Consider the following 15,212-nt stretch of genomic DNA (forward strand, 5'->3'; position numbering starts at 1 on the left):
ACTGACCAAAACTTTGCAGTAACATTGCACATACAAGGCTGCCATCAGAGCTTGATTTCACCTCTGAGGAATTATTTAATTTGGTGGGGTGACTATCAGACTTTCAGAGGTCACGCTCTCCTGTTTTCCTCTCTGCTCTCTACTCCATATCTCTATTTTCCAGCCCAGAGGAATCCTGCTTCACCTCTTATCAGGTCCCTTTGGTGACACACACAGAGCAGTTGTGGCCATGTAAGGGACTATGCTTTCACCATGGCTTATTATAGGAAGGCAGAAGATAACATGGGCCATACATAAAACCCACCCCAGCATCACACCTCGGCTGGGAGTCCACATAGGATCACACACAGACATGGTAAGTCCATCAGAGATTTTAAACTTTTTTTGTGGTAATCGAAAAACAGTCAGTTTCAAACTGTTTCAAAATCTAATTAAGCGGCAAGAAATGTTGTTATCAAAGCTGTCATTTTTATACTGATCATTTGTATACACAGACACACTACATTAAAACTGAGAACCTGCAATGAAAAAGAGCTTGACACACCAATATTTGTTGTTGGGTCGACTGATTTTGTGTTCATTCTTTCAGGCAAGTAAGAAGGCCTCCAATAAGAGACAGAGGGGACAGAAGTCCTGCTCCAATGTCTTCTCCATGTTCGAACAGTCGCAGATTCAGGAGTTCAAGGAGGTACAGTACAATATGTGGTCCTGCTTGGAGTGACACAAAATAGATATACTGTATTAACACTACAAAGATAAGTTGATGGCTGTTTTGAGTTCTCAAAAAGCGTGACTTATGATTTTGACTGAAGGAACTTCCTGTACAAACCAGTTAATTTACCGTCAAAATCATGCAAGAAAAGGTTGATATTCATTAAATTCAGCAGCTGTAAGTCTCTGTAAGACCACTAAAATGCAACCACTGCTAGTGTTTTTACTATGACTGTTGTAGTTTCATTATCAGTAGTTGCCGGAATAATTCTTCAGTCGTTGCTGGGAGAAATACTGTGTCACCATCTAGTCTTAACCTTTATTTGAATCATTAGAAGTAAATTTCATGATTTATCCTATAGGCTTTTGGCTGCATTGACCAAGACAGAGACGGTGTTATCAAGAAACAGGACCTGAGGGAGACTTACGGACAACTGGGTATTTTCTTTTTCTATTACGTCTTTCTTATCTTTTTCATCCACTGATTTATACCAAATAATCATAATTAAGAAGAACAATGAAAAGCTCTGCTGACGAAACCTTCTCTTGATGTCATATTTAATACATTTGATTAAATTAATTTACTCAGTGTGTGTGTCTTTCGTTGTGTGTGAACCAGGAAAGCTTAATGTCAAGGATGAGGAGCTGGATGAGATGTTGAGTGAGGGGAAAGGTCCCATCAACTTCACTGTGTTCCTGTCTCTGTTTGGGGAGAAACTCAACGGTGAGAACTTTTCAAACAAATCTTTTAATTCTCTACGTTGTTACTCTCAGATGATGCTCAATGATGCTCTGTTTTCCTGCAGGGACTGACCCTGAAGAAACCATACTTGCTGCCTTCAAGCTTTTTGATCCCAATGGGACAGGCTTTGTCAATAAGGACGAGTAAGAGAAATTAAGTGAATTAACTTTCATGTTCAACTTAGTCATTTTAGCATCTTATTCTAGTTATCCTCTAATTTTTACCCTTTTTTTTGTCTTGTCCAGGTTTAGGCGATTACTGATGAACCAGGCTGATAAATTTACAGCAGAGGAGGTTTGTGTTTTCTATTTTCCTTGTTGTGACAGACTCTCAAACATTTCTTTAGTATGCATTTTTTTTGCATTTCTATTCCCATTTTGACCGACTGAGTTCACCAGCCACATTGCCTCTTCCTAAAATTTCAGGTGGAACAGGCCTTCGCTGTTGCTCCCATCGATCCAACTGGCAACATCGACTACAAGTCGCTCTGCTACATCATCACACACGGAGATGAGAAGGAAGAATCCTAACAAGGATTGTTGTCCATGTAGTCGAGTCATACAGGTCATCTAAACACGCTGATATCGCTAGTTGTGTGGCATGTCATTAAAATATAGTAGTGACAGTTGAAATATCTGATTTGTCTAACTTTCTTTTAGGGCAAAATTGGCTGTAATAAATACTGTTATTGTGTTTGTATTGAACATTGGCTCCCTTCTTTGCTTGCCGTTGAGAATAAAGTGTTGGGCTCCTCATTAGCCTCTTTGTTAATTGCAAATGCATATTTTATTAAGCAACAGTGTACAGTATATAAAATAAAATGAAAAAATCCAATATCGTAAAAGAAAAATCTCAAATCACACAAGCAAGCAGTCAGCAAAGAAATGTCTGTTAAAGTCTTATCTTTGTGATTATTTAAAAGAACATATTAATCACAACTAAACTCATCAAGAAATACATAATTTGGGGCAGTACTATAAAAGTTAAGGAAAGATCTGTATAGAGAAGAGATATATTTTCGGTTCATCTGAAGAATAACTGGGTAATACTTTACTTTAAGTCCCCTTATCTAGTATCTATAAGACTTATACAAACATTTAATATGTGGTTTATAACACATAATGTAGTAACAATGTAGTTGTTAGCAGATATAGGTGTTCATGTATAGTACCAGTCAAAAGTTTGGACACATTTTCTCATTCCATTAAATGAGAAAGTGTGTCCAAACTGTTGAATGGTACAGTATGTATTTGTCAACAACTATAACTCCTCCTGTGGGCATCAATTAATGGATGCTAGAGGATAAACAGATGACACATGAATGACTGTATAGTAAATCACAGTTTCAATAATATAAGATAAATATAAGTAAATAAGATAACTACTGTAGGATACATTAATAATCACTTTAAAAGGTAAATCTGCTCCTGTATCTGTTTATAACTACATTATAGTGTGTTAAAAAACATGTATTACATGTTTGTATAGCCTAGTGTTATTGTGGGAATTCTTGTTGTACTGTAAATTGTATTCCTCTGTATATTGACGACGTTATGACAACCAATGAATACCTTTCAGGACCAAGCGGATAAATTCAAAAATGCATGAAACTAAGAGGAAGGCTGTTTTTCTTGGTCATTGAAAAGCTTTGAGATACAAGATTTTCGACATACTGCTTGTAAAGGACAATTCCTAAATATTCTGTGGTAAGGTAGAGTAATTCATGGGGCCCTCACTGCAGTTCCATTCTTCTTGGACACTGTTGCCATGGATACAACAACAAACACCTACATAAACTCTCACAGCCACATTTTCCTGCTCACACAGCAAACAGCCAGTCAACAACAAGACAGCAAGGAGTTTGTGAAATCCTGCAAGGCAAGCTCCACTTCCAGCACATCTGCAACAGCAGAGTCGTATCCAAATGACTGTGAGTTTATTTTTGATATCTGAAATCTGCAGTTCCACTGGCAGTGATGCCTATTGCATCTGGGGCAACAGGCAGGGTGGATGCAGGAGTAGGTCTACAATCAGGCACAACATGGACAACAGACGAACTGAAGAGGAAGACCAAATTCGCCAACAAGAAATGTGACTCCTATCTGCAGCGGTGGGTAGATTACTGAAATGACTGTACTGAAATGTAAAATTTAACAGACTAAGGTTCACAATGTTTTGCACTTGCAATTGTTTTTCAGTAACAGTTACACAGCACAGAGAATATCATCTTTCAAAAGCATATTATAGGGATGTTGATGCAGGAAAAAACATTTGAAGAAATCAAACTTATGTTTCTTTAACTGACAGAGACAATGAAACACTAGATAAAGGCCCAGTCTGCCACCTTTACAACCTTTAAATTGAAGGTATATTCACAAAAAAACAAACAAAAAAAAACCCTGAAAATTTTGCCATACAAATGAAAAAAATGCATTTTGTGATCTGAATGTGATCCTGGACTTATTCTTCCAGCAGATAATTAAACATGGCTACACATGAGTAATGACAACTAATACAGTGATTTAGCAAACTATACAAATCATTGCCTTCAAGAAACACCGGGTGCATGTAGTGTGATAACAGATTGTTTGAGTGTGGAAACCATTGTTTTCATTGAGGTAAAACTCCAGAAGAATTATTACACAGCAGTTTTAACTAACCTACGTGGGCTTTTATTGCTCAAGAGAGCGGCTTAAGCCAAACACTGCCCACCTGAATCAACAGCAACCTGTTTGTGATCTGAACTGCGCAGAGAATGACACAGATGTGAGGCACTAATCTGGCTCGTAAATATTTCAACGTACAATTTGTCTCTCCTGACAAATGAAAGGAAAAGACAGGAAGTCATGAGCTGGCTGTCTTGTCCACCATGCATCATTTCCATTACTGAATTAAATTAAACTCAAGTTTCTTTGTGATGACGTGTAATCTCATTTTCATTGTCGATCATATTTGCAGATATCAGGAACTCAAACAGAAAAAGAAAAACATTAGGAACTTATTACAGGTAAGCGTTGTTGTCAAGTACTCACACTGATTAATTCAAGTTGTCGGACATAATGTGGTACTGTGACTGCTGTCCATGTGATCTAGTAGTGATCTATTTGTTTTGGCACAGGGCACACAGGGCAACACAGATCCAAGTCATCAGGAGAGTGACGGTGAGAGCGCTGATAATTAAAAGATCCCCTCCAGTCATGTTTTTAGACGTAAAAATCCTCCAATTGGAACAGTAAATTGTGTCTGACATGTTTTTTTCCACAAAAATTCAACTACTTTGTTAAAAATCCCAAAAATTACATTTTGAATGAATTCTCCCTCATTGAAAACATCAGAATCTATAAATAAATATTTTTCATTTCAAAAGTTTAACTGCTGAATGCAAAATGTCTACTTCTACTTCACTGTAAGGTTCTCAATGTATGTGCACTGGAGGTTTCAGGTTTCCACCTCACACTTGTGTAAGTTACATACTGACTCACGATTGGCACTAAACTAAATGCTCACATCCCTTAAACTCTGATTTTTCGGTGAGCACAGAGAAACTTTCCACTTTCAGCAGACGAATGTGAAAACAGCCTTCAAGTGTCAAAGTGCACGTACATCATTCTGCACAGTGAAGCGCAAACATCCAACTGAAGGAAGACGAAGACTTTTGACTGGAGGGGGACTTAAAAAAAAAAAAAAGAAAGAAATACCAGGATCAACACATACATACACACCGTTAAGGTGTACTTATAACAAACCCCTCTACAATTTGTTTTAAGGGGCCAAAGATGGGAGCCCGCACACGAATGGAGACAGTGAGGAGAAAACTTCAGAAAAACCATCCAGTGAAGAGGGACCTAAAAAGTCTCGGCTGTGCGTTCTCCTTTAAAGCCACCACAACTCATGAGGACATTTCATGAGCTTTCACACACACACATTCAACATTATCATGTATTATTTAAGTGCCAAACCTTGTGTCTCTGCTTTTGTGTTTATGCTTTAACTTTGCAGTTGTGATGAGTAGTTCTGTAAAAGAAAACAGATGAGGACATAAGAATTCCCAAAACTAAGATATATAATGCCAACCAGTGTTAACAAAACCCAGTGAGGAAACCATAAAAAATATATTGCAAAGGTGCTTATCAGTGTTAATTGTTTTGCAGTAAAACACTGCAAGTCTGATCAAAATACACAAAACCTATATTCAAATGCTTAAATCACATCTCAAATATCAAAACAAAAAACCCCAAAAAAACTCCACATTCTTTTCGCACTTGCATAATCACACCATCAACATTACATTTGTAAACTAAAATTTATTTAAAAAACAATGAGCAGCACATGAACAAGTCAACTGAGAGATGTTCATGTATCCAGTTTTTCTATTAGCTTCACTGAAATCACACATTTCATTCATTCAGAGCATTTTATCAGCATTAACATTCAATCAAAACAGAAGTTTCCTTCAGTAGCGGTAAAAACAGAGCAATTTTCCCTTTTCAGTCAGTCTGTTCCTCAAGAAGTTCAATATTGCACTTGTGTTCTTTGTGTGCAAATTAGCCAGACTCTCCTCTCGTTAGCTGTACCGAAGTTTTCACAGTGTGTTTCAGTCCACATGGCAGTATTCCATTTCAGATCCAGCTAATGAGAAAATAGTATAAGAGAGATGCTTGTTTCTGGTATATATATTCACCAAAAACAGGGCAGGTGCATGTCCATCATATTGGCTGCGATTCTCAGTCACTGTTGCTGCCGCTGTCGTCTCCCACCACCATGCTGCTGTACTGCTTCTGCTGCTCCTGTTTGAATGACTCCTTCACCTTTGCTCTCTTGAGGCCTCCATCCCTGCAGGGGCAAGCAGGTGCAAACAGGACAAACTGAGAGTGATGCCGATCATTCAAACACATGTAACAGACTGTATGATCAATAGTCAATATGTCATTTTCATGCAAAAAAAAAAATTGACTACTTTTGGAGATTTTTCATGTTTGACATTCAGTTGAAGGATTGCATGTTCCTCTATAGGTTATAAATGTTATCATTCATTTGGAAGCCTTTTCAAAAACCCATTAGGGGAACTTAAAACTTAAGTTAATAAAATGATTTTCCCCATTAGTTGTGATATCATTCTGTGTTAGAGGACACAGGCTAAACTGAATTTTAAGAGGAGATTCGTCATATAATAATCTGTTGTATCTAGAACAAGGCTTAGTCTGTTTCCAGGAAAAAAAAGGAAGTGAAAAATACGCATGGAGACAGAAAATCCCATCACTGTGACACTGAACAATCAATGAAACAATGACAGAAGTTGAATCTTACCACTGTAGATCTAGCAGCCCTCCCTGGTGAGCAATGGCTGACTTAACTCTGTTGGCAAACTGGACAGCATCTTCCCCCTCCTGCCATTTTTGAATAAACAATAAAGTCAGTCTACCATGATGTGTGTGTGTGTGTGTGTGTACATATATGGAGGGGTGGGGGTGGCACCTGCGGGATGTTCACGTGGCTTTATGCATGCATGCATGAGCTCACGTGTATCAGCACATGTTATACACACCTGCTGGTGCATAGCTGGCAGATACCAGACGTTACAAACGAGGGCCCAGCTGGTCATCATCCTAAGCAGGTAACTGACCATGCTGTACTTGGAACTGTTCCAGAAAGCATCTCCAAACTTTGGGTCATACTAAAAGAAGTTAAACAGAAATGCATTAAAAGTGCAGTGAGGAACTCGGCTTTCAAATGTGTAAGCCAGAAGAAACAGACAGGACTGAAGTACCTTAATGGCTACAGGGTATATTGTAGCTCCAATTTCAAAACTTCCCTTTTTAAACATCATGACGGATGTGTTGTTGATACAGGTTCCTGTAGAAACCAGAGATCAGTACATCAAAGGAGACAGAGCCGTGTGAGCTCTGTCCAAACCCACATAAAGTAGCTGCTCATTTGTCACCGCTCAGTGGCCAGACTGCCACCAGGCACCGAGCTAAAATAACAACACTCATGGAGTCTTGTCTTTGATGATACAAAGAAGAACATCACACTGATGTGGATAAAATAACTCTCTTTCTACACGGTCATACTCACCCTCTGGAAATATCAGTATGGGAAGCTTTGTCTTGTCATTCACATGATCCGTCAACCTGGAAGCAACACAAAGGTAATGGGAACCATTTCCAGACTGTATAATTATCTTCATATTGCACCTTTTTTTTCCACATTTGAGATCAAACATCTGGATTGACTGTCTGGGTGAAGATGGGATATAACGAGATGGAATATAAACTGTATGAGTCACTGCTCAGTAGCAGCTTTCCAAAACATATTGGTTCTTGTTTGAATAATAAGATTTTACTGCCAGGAAAATCTCACAACCAAAACAGCCACAGCATGAAAATACAGGCAAGAAGGTTATTTCAGTCTCAGATGTGCAATGACAAGCAAGCAGAGACATGCGCTGCAGTTAGAAAGGAGAAAACTGACCTTTTGGTCACTAGGTGGCGATCTTTCATCTCTGCTCTCTCAAACCAGACATGGGGACAGGATCTCACCATGGCTCTCTGGACGACTCCCATCAAACCTCCGTGTACCTGACCCACCTGACAAACACATTTTGACAATCACAGAAAAATGTCATGGTTTAGTATAACAAATAAGAGTCATACTTATTTGAATACAAATGTTGGCTGCTTTCTACCTACCATAGCATAACACCCATCGTTGCAGAGTATCACAATGTCGATAGGGGAGGTGTGATTGGCAACACAGATTCCTCCTTTTTCCGGTTTGTTTTCCCTTTTGTTTCAAGGTGAAAACATGGAGTCAGTATTTGAAGAGAAAGTGGTTACTGATCGCTGTTAGAATAGATGTTAGAAAGGAAGAGTAAATGTCGAGGATGCACACTTACCTGTTGTGGTAGTGGATGGTGGCAGAGAGGCCTCGAGCACAGATCCTGTAGCACATGACATGGACCCATTCACTGAGCCAGAACTTCATCCTAAAAACAGACATTTTCACACATGCAAGCAAGTAAGCACACGTGAAGAAATTAGTGACATGTACATGGAATATATTGGGATGGTTATATTTTGTGATCACCTCCAATTTGGGAGCAGTCCAACAGTAGATGTTCCAATAACCAACCAGCTGAGGCCAATGCAGGCCAGTGTTATCCTGGAGAGGGTGTAACACAATCATTACTACAACAGTAATAATAACTTTATTTATATAGCACTTTTCAAAAACAAGTTACAAAGTGCTTTACTATGACAAAAACAAGAGAAATTAGCAGATAAATAAATAAATGTAGAATTGATACAGTAACAATAACAAGTGAGATATGAATTATTAATACATAGAGGAAAAACAAAAAAAATAACTAATTCAAGAGAAAGCAATTCTGAAAAAGTGCGTTTTTTGAGAGAGATTTAAAAGAGGAAACAGAGCCAGCCTGTCTGATCTCCTCTGGCAGGTCGTTAGAGTCTCTGGACCTGCTCTGACTCCAAAGGCTCCTCTGGCTTTTAGCCTTGATCTAGGAATTACTAACAGACCTCTGCCGGAGGATCTCAGGCTGCATTCAGGCTCGTAAGGGGTCAGTAAGTCAGTGATATAATCAGGGGCAAACCCCAAATGTGCTTTAAAAGTAATCATTAAAATTTTAAAATCAATTCTAAAATGTACAGGTAACCACTGTAGAGATGCTAAAACAGGCCTTAAGTGGACTCTTCTATTGGATTTTGTGGGTAGTCTTGCTGCAGCATTTTGAACTAGTTGAAGTTTGGAGAGGTTGTACTGAGACAGTAGTCTAAGCCGGATATAATGAAAGTGTGGATGATAGTTTCCATATTCTTAGTGGATAAAAAAGATCAAATTTTCAATTTTTTTGCAGAAAGCACAACTGAACAATTTACTTCACCTGTCACAGTTAAGACTGTTATCAAAGATAACACCCAGATTTCTGCACTGGGTTTTGAAGCAACAGGACAGAGAACCTAACTTGAGGGAGAAGTGCTTGCCGGAGGGGTCTGGACCTATGATAATGACTTGTGATTTATCTGAGTTTAACTGAAGAAAGTTTTGAGAGAGCCAGTTTTTAACATCTATAAGACAGGATTGTATTTTGACAGTTGTGTTGTGTTCTTGGAGTCAAAAGAGAAATCGATCTGCGAGTCGTCCACATAAAAATGGAAACTGATGTTGTACTTCTGAAAGATTTGACCTAGAGGTAACATATGAATGGAGAATAATAAAGGGCCGAGGACTGAGCCTTGAGGCACTCCATACGAGAAATGGAAGGTGGAGGGTATAAAGTCACCAATGGTCACAAATAATTTCCCGTTAGAAAAAAAGGAATAAAACCAATCTAAAATTATGCCCAATATGCCAACCCAACGCTTAAGACGCTGAATTATAATCATTTGGTCAACTGTATCAAAAGCTGCAGTAAGATCTAAAAGCAATAAAACAGTTTGGCCATTATCAGCTGCTAAAAGAATATCATTAAGAACTCTAAGAAGTGCTTTGATGCCCTAAAACCTGACTGAAAATATCCAGAGCTCGTTGCCATTCATATGATCAATGAGCTGCTCCGCAAATATTTTTTCCAAGACCTTAGCCAAAGGGGAGTTTAGATATTGGGCGGACGTTATTTAAAAAGGATGGGTCAAGAGACGGCTTTTTGAGAAGTGGCTCAACTGTGGTCTATGCAGTTTGAAGTTTCTTTGACTGAAACTGAAATCTAACTGGACAGAATTCAGTTAAAGTCAAAGGACAGAACCAAACATTTGCAATTTTTTTTGCACCAGTTAATGTAAGTTACTCATTTATATAAAAAACACTGTCAAGCTGTACTTCAAAAATATGCCATTTAATTTTTACTGATTACATTTTTGGATTTTCATGATATAAGCTTCCTCTTCTTATACCTTGCATTTTTAAAATTTCACCTAAAACATAAGATTATTTTTACGAGAGCAAATAGTTCTTAGGTTCCAGAGATTTGACTCAACCTTTGACATTATTCCTGCTGAATTTTGCAGTCAGCAAACTGTGAAGTATCCATGTACCTGAGCGGGGCGAGGATGCAGTATCTCACAATGATGCCAAGGCCGTAAAGCAGCGTCAGCCTCAGACTTATGTACTGGAAATCGTTGTTTGTGCGAGTCAGCAGGTTCCATGACGCCAGCTCCTCTGAAGAGAACCGCTGGGTCACCTAAATTTACAATGAAATTAAAAATTAGAAAACATAACCAAACCACTTAAAGTTTGGAATGCATAACCAGGGATTACAGATCTCTTATAACAAATTGTGTTCTTGCTATAATCTATCTAAAATAAAGTTAAAAAAAGAAAAAAAAAGAAAAAAGAAAGTACCTCATCCTCTACAATGCTCTCAATTCCTCTCCGGGTGAAATAGAAACAGTCACTAAGTGTAAAATTACCGCCCTCTGGGGGTTTGGGGTGACTGCGTCTAAGTTCCTCTAACTCTTTCTCCATAGAGCCATCGTCCCTCTGGATGAGACCTGACACACATAGACACACACACACACACACACACACACACACACAGTCATACAGTCAACATCTGATAGGAATCACTATCTCAGCGGTAATCTGAAACATAAATCAGGTTTGCCATATCTATAAGATGGTGTTGATAATGATGGAAGACAAAATGCTTTGAGTCAACAGAGTAAAATTCAAAGTTCATTCAGCAATGTGTTTCTTGGAAGAATATAACATGCTGTGCTTTGCAAAAATGACAGAAAAATAAAACAACTAAAATAAATGATTGCAATTAATCAAAGCATAAAACGAACCTCAGAGGAAGGAGATGTGGCAATCAACCAGAAAATTTGAAAAAAAGAAACCACAACTATGCATCACTAAGTGGATAGTATTTGTAATTTGGTATGACAAGAAGACTCAACAAATTTCAACATAAAGCAGGGAGTTTCCAAAAAAATTCACTTATTCAGCCAACAAAATGCGTCAAGAACTGACGTAAAACATGACTTTGAACCTTTTGACTTGTGATACATAATGGTAACATGAGAGCTGAGCTGCTCATAGAACAAATGTAAGAAATGGCAATAACTCTGCTGAGATTTAACATTGTCCTCCTTTCAGGTCTCATAACAGTTAAGAGTTGACTTCAACTTAGACTCCATACTATCTGATAACACAGGGGGCAAAGTCCAGAACATGGGATGATAGACTCTGTATTCAATATTCAATCAAACCCTTCAAACAATGTCTGGTTTATCTCTGTTAATGAGGCACTTGCACTACTTGTATTCATTGTCCACATTAAAAACTGTAACAGTGACACACTTTGGATATGCAGAGGCCAGTTTTTGGTTACATAACTAATGTAATTATGTGCTACAGCAAGGTATACCACGCTGTGCAGCGTACTGACTGATAAGGTGCTGAGTGGTGGCTGAGTATATATTGCGTCTTGTGAGATAAGCAGGGTTTCTAAAGCAACTTCACCTTGTTTCCTGTCATGAATGTTCTCAGATTGACTGTGTAATACAGAGACTGCTGAGTAGAATTAGCAATCCTATAGTGCAACATAAAACAATTTAAACCTGCTATTTAATGCCACAGAGCTATCATCCAGTGAGTATTTCATCTACATGCAGATGCAAAAAGCACAGGTACGGATGAATCACTTACTCTTTCTAAACTGGGCAATAACATTGCAACATGCTTGCACAGGCTTGTAATTGAGTAGGCTATCTTATGAAATCCAATATTGCAGCATTACACATATCTTTCACTAAACCCCTATCTTTCACAACAATGACAATCTCTATCTATCTAGTTCAAACATCCTTCTACTCACCATTAGCTGCAGAGGCTTGGAGAGCTCGTTCGTCTGCGCTTGCCTTCTGTATCCTCAGAGTGGCCCACTGAAGAGGAAGACATTGTCACTGTTTTGATTTTTAAAAATTTGCTCACTTTTAATATTTTATGTGGACTGGGGGATGACTTTGAAAATATTTGCAAAACCTAATGCATGTACATTTTCAAGGAAATGTGAAATGATAATAAGATTACCTCTAAGGTCTTGACCAGGATGGTCATGTACATCTCAGAGATGCCCAGTGAGAAGCCAAACATGGCTGGGATCATGATGAGGAAGACAATGAGGTAAAGCCAAATCTTCAGTACCCAAAGGGTCATTGCCCAGAAATCCTCCATCTCTATTTTATTCCCTGAGGTATACAAGCGCAGCACTGTGGCTCTGATGTTGTGTTGTCCTGTATGTGAGAGGAAAAAGTTTTCACTTGTGTTACCAAAGCAATACAGACAGGTCAGATTCATCATGTGTAAGAAAACAAAACACTTGCCAATATATGAAGGTCAACAACAACCACAAAGACAAGAGGATTAAAATAATAAAAAGTTGAAACACTCTAGGTGATTTAATTACGAATAAAGCCTCAAAGGTCACAGTACACTACTCAGAAACACACAAACTGACAAAGCCCTCATGAATACCGACGATCACTATCACCTGACAATATAAACACATCCATGAGTACCCAAACTACGACAGGCCTGAACTACAAGATTGTTTTCATGACCGCATTGTGTCTGTTTTGTCTTCTACAATCACAAGCGTCATTATTTTAAGTTCCACCAGCTCCTCTTACCTGTCAAACTTCAGTCCATGTTCTATCTTCTTGATGAACAAGTCAGAGGATTGTACAAAGGAGGAGCAAACACGCCCATTTACTACTAGAGCAAAGTTCACCCCCCTGCGCCCAACAGCGCCCCTCTGCGGTCAGAGAGGGAAGCGCAGACACGTGGATCTGGATTTCATCCAATCAGCCTCATTATCTATATTTGGTTGGGAAAAAACTTGGTTTATTTTTACACAACAGGCTGGACAGAGAAACTTTTATGTTTGTCCACCGCACAATTAAAGATATGCAGCTACTTGTTTGTAGGAATCTGGCACGACAAAATGAAATAAAATAAAGTAAAATAATCACTAAATACCAGCTTGACAAAAACAAAATATCTCAAGATCCACTTGTTTGGTTTTTCCGTAGCTTTCAGCCAAATCTTGTGGCCTTCATCAGCAAATTGCTTTCCAATTAAGATTTTTTAAAATAGAAAAATAACCCATTTTCTGTTCTGGGAATTTCTTTGATAAACTAATTACTGCAGATATATAACATGCAATCTGCAGGTTATATTGGTTACATTTTTTGTATTTATATAATGATTTTCAGAGCCTCAGTCTATGACTCAACTGCTTAACTGACTGACCTTACATTTGCGACTGCATTTTGTGAAACAGTAATACTAATGAAATGCCCCAAACCTCTCAGACATGCTACTCACCACAACACAGGGAAGCCTTGATGAGGAATGCAGCCACACTCTGTCCGTGTAAAAGCCTCTCTCTCCCACCTAAGACTAACAAAAGGTCCTGATTATTTTCCAGGTTCAGACATTTCACAGTCTGTTGCACATTACTGTAACAGGGGACTTCAGGGGGTCAGTTTGGGTAATGTCTCTGGGAATGATAAGAGGGCGATTCATTCTGGGATTGAACCTAATCCAGAGAGTTTTCTGGACCACAACCAGGCATCTTGGGCAAGATGCACTGAGAAAAGAAAACCACCTGACACAGTAACATACAAGTATCTCATATAAGTATGTAAATCACATGAAAGTCTATCCTCTTATCCAAAAATATGTGATCACTTTGCTTTAGATACACATCTGCGAGCGATAAGTTGTTACATGTTATTCACTGTTAATAAATCAGACAAATTGCCCTGCAATTTTATAACAGGAAGACATTCCAGGTGTGTAGCAACTCACTAGAAAACACACTATTTGTCCTTTATTGTTAGGGTGTGTCATTTTTATTGAGGCAACGCTTGTTAGTTCTAAAATAGCTGGTTTTAATCTTTAAGCCTCAAAACAAAGAGCTTATTGCTCACACTGAATGCTGGTTTTATTGGGTTCTTTTGGGGGAACACCCAAGTATGGCCCATTAGTGTTGTTATTGTTGCTCTCCTTTTCTGAAAGCAGGGGAAGGAGAGGTTAGGGTCAACAGAGATAAACTCAAAGCTCAGCTGTCAGAATATGTGCAGCAATGTGTGCTATCAGTATTTATAAAGTTATTTTTAAGGGGGGGTTACATTTTCCAAAATGATCTTTTCCTGACTCCAAAATAGATTTTGGAGAGACTGGAAAAATCTAACAAAAGTCCTCCTGTTTGAAAAGCTGCTGCCCTGTTATCCAACAGTCTTATGTTCAGCCAGAACTGCAGGACTACTAATTTAAATCTTCCTTGAACCACATTTGGACTTTTACCCAGATTTATTAAAAAAAAAAAACAAACAAACACTGCAGTAGATACGTCTGTGGTAGGTTCATTTCCATCAAAGCCTTTATACAGGCTCACAGACTAGATAGATAGATAGACAGATAGATAGACATGCCATTAGACTCCACAGTTTAATGAGCTTGCTGCATTGTGTCCTTCTGTGTCTCCCATGGACCGAAACAAACACAGGTGGGAATGTGTCATGTCTAAGAAGTGATTTAGTCACACATAAATCACCTCCAGGGATAAATATCAGACAACTGGACCACAGCAGAGGGGTGAGAGCTGATACGGCCTGCAGAGGATACGCTCCTGAAAAAGCTTTTTACCCTGAGATACAGTATGCCATGCTACACAGGGACTTTTAAGTGTTCTCTGGAAATAATTAATAATGTCCTACAGAGAGTTTTTCCA

The 15,212-nt window shown here is 38.5% G+C and overlaps 2 protein-coding genes across 2 annotated transcripts; one reads left to right on the top strand and one right to left on the bottom strand.

The window, feature by feature from the left end:
• Positions 1–199: 199 nt before the first annotated feature.
• On the top strand, positions 200–2,208 carry LOC137200145 (myosin regulatory light chain 2, atrial isoform-like). Its single transcript, XM_067614815.1, has 7 exons — positions 200–355; positions 590–688; positions 1,074–1,149; positions 1,331–1,435; positions 1,518–1,596; positions 1,699–1,747; positions 1,879–2,208. The coding sequence occupies exons 1-7, from the start codon at positions 242–244 to the stop codon at positions 1,981–1,983; spliced, it is 627 nt and encodes a 208-aa protein (XP_067470916.1). The 5' UTR covers positions 200–241; the 3' UTR covers positions 1,984–2,208.
• Positions 1,873–13,223, bottom strand: agpat9l (1-acylglycerol-3-phosphate O-acyltransferase 9, like). The gene is made up of 14 exons (XM_067614810.1): positions 13,105–13,223; positions 12,506–12,708; positions 12,291–12,357; positions 10,814–10,962; positions 10,507–10,652; positions 8,540–8,614; positions 8,349–8,438; positions 8,143–8,236; positions 7,925–8,040; positions 7,529–7,584; positions 7,221–7,306; positions 6,999–7,127; positions 6,761–6,840; positions 1,873–6,286 (listed from the first exon to the last, which is right to left on the bottom strand). Exons 2-14 carry the CDS (start codon positions 12,647–12,649, stop codon positions 6,178–6,180), a joined length of 1,341 nt encoding a protein of 446 aa, XP_067470911.1. The 5' UTR covers positions 12,650–12,708; positions 13,105–13,223; the 3' UTR covers positions 1,873–6,177.
• Between the last annotated feature and the right edge of the window lie 1,989 nt (positions 13,224–15,212).

Source organism: Thunnus thynnus, chromosome 2 (genome assembly GCF_963924715.1).
Source record: "Thunnus thynnus chromosome 2, fThuThy2.1, whole genome shotgun sequence".
Taxonomy (NCBI): Eukaryota; Metazoa; Chordata; class Actinopteri; order Scombriformes; family Scombridae; genus Thunnus; species Thunnus thynnus.

What these genes read in the sequence shown, in the direction of transcription:
- LOC137200145 (XM_067614815.1), top strand. Translation starts at nt 242, where the DNA reads ATGCTTTCACCATGGCTTATTATAGGAAGGCAGAAGATAACATGGGCC. An exon ending in TAGGATCACACACAGACATG is followed by an intron (nt 356 to 589) that starts GTAAGTCCATCA and finishes TCATTCTTTCAG; the next exon opens with GCAAGTAAGAAGGCCTCCAA. An exon ending in AGATTCAGGAGTTCAAGGAG is followed by an intron (nt 689 to 1,073) that starts GTACAGTACAAT and finishes TTTATCCTATAG; the next exon opens with GCTTTTGGCTGCATTGACCA.
- agpat9l (XM_067614810.1), bottom strand. Translation starts at nt 12,649, where the DNA reads ATGGAGGATTTCTGGGCAATGACCCTTTGGGTACTGAAGATTTGGCTT. An exon ending in TGCATCCTCGCCCCGCTCAG is followed by an intron (nt 8,615 to 10,506) that starts GTACATGGATAC and finishes CACCCTCTCCAG; the next exon opens with GATAACACTGGCCTGCATTG. An exon ending in CATACTGATATTTCCAGAGG is followed by an intron (nt 7,307 to 7,528) that starts GTGAGTATGACC and finishes TGGTTTCTACAG; the next exon opens with GAACCTGTATCAACAACACA.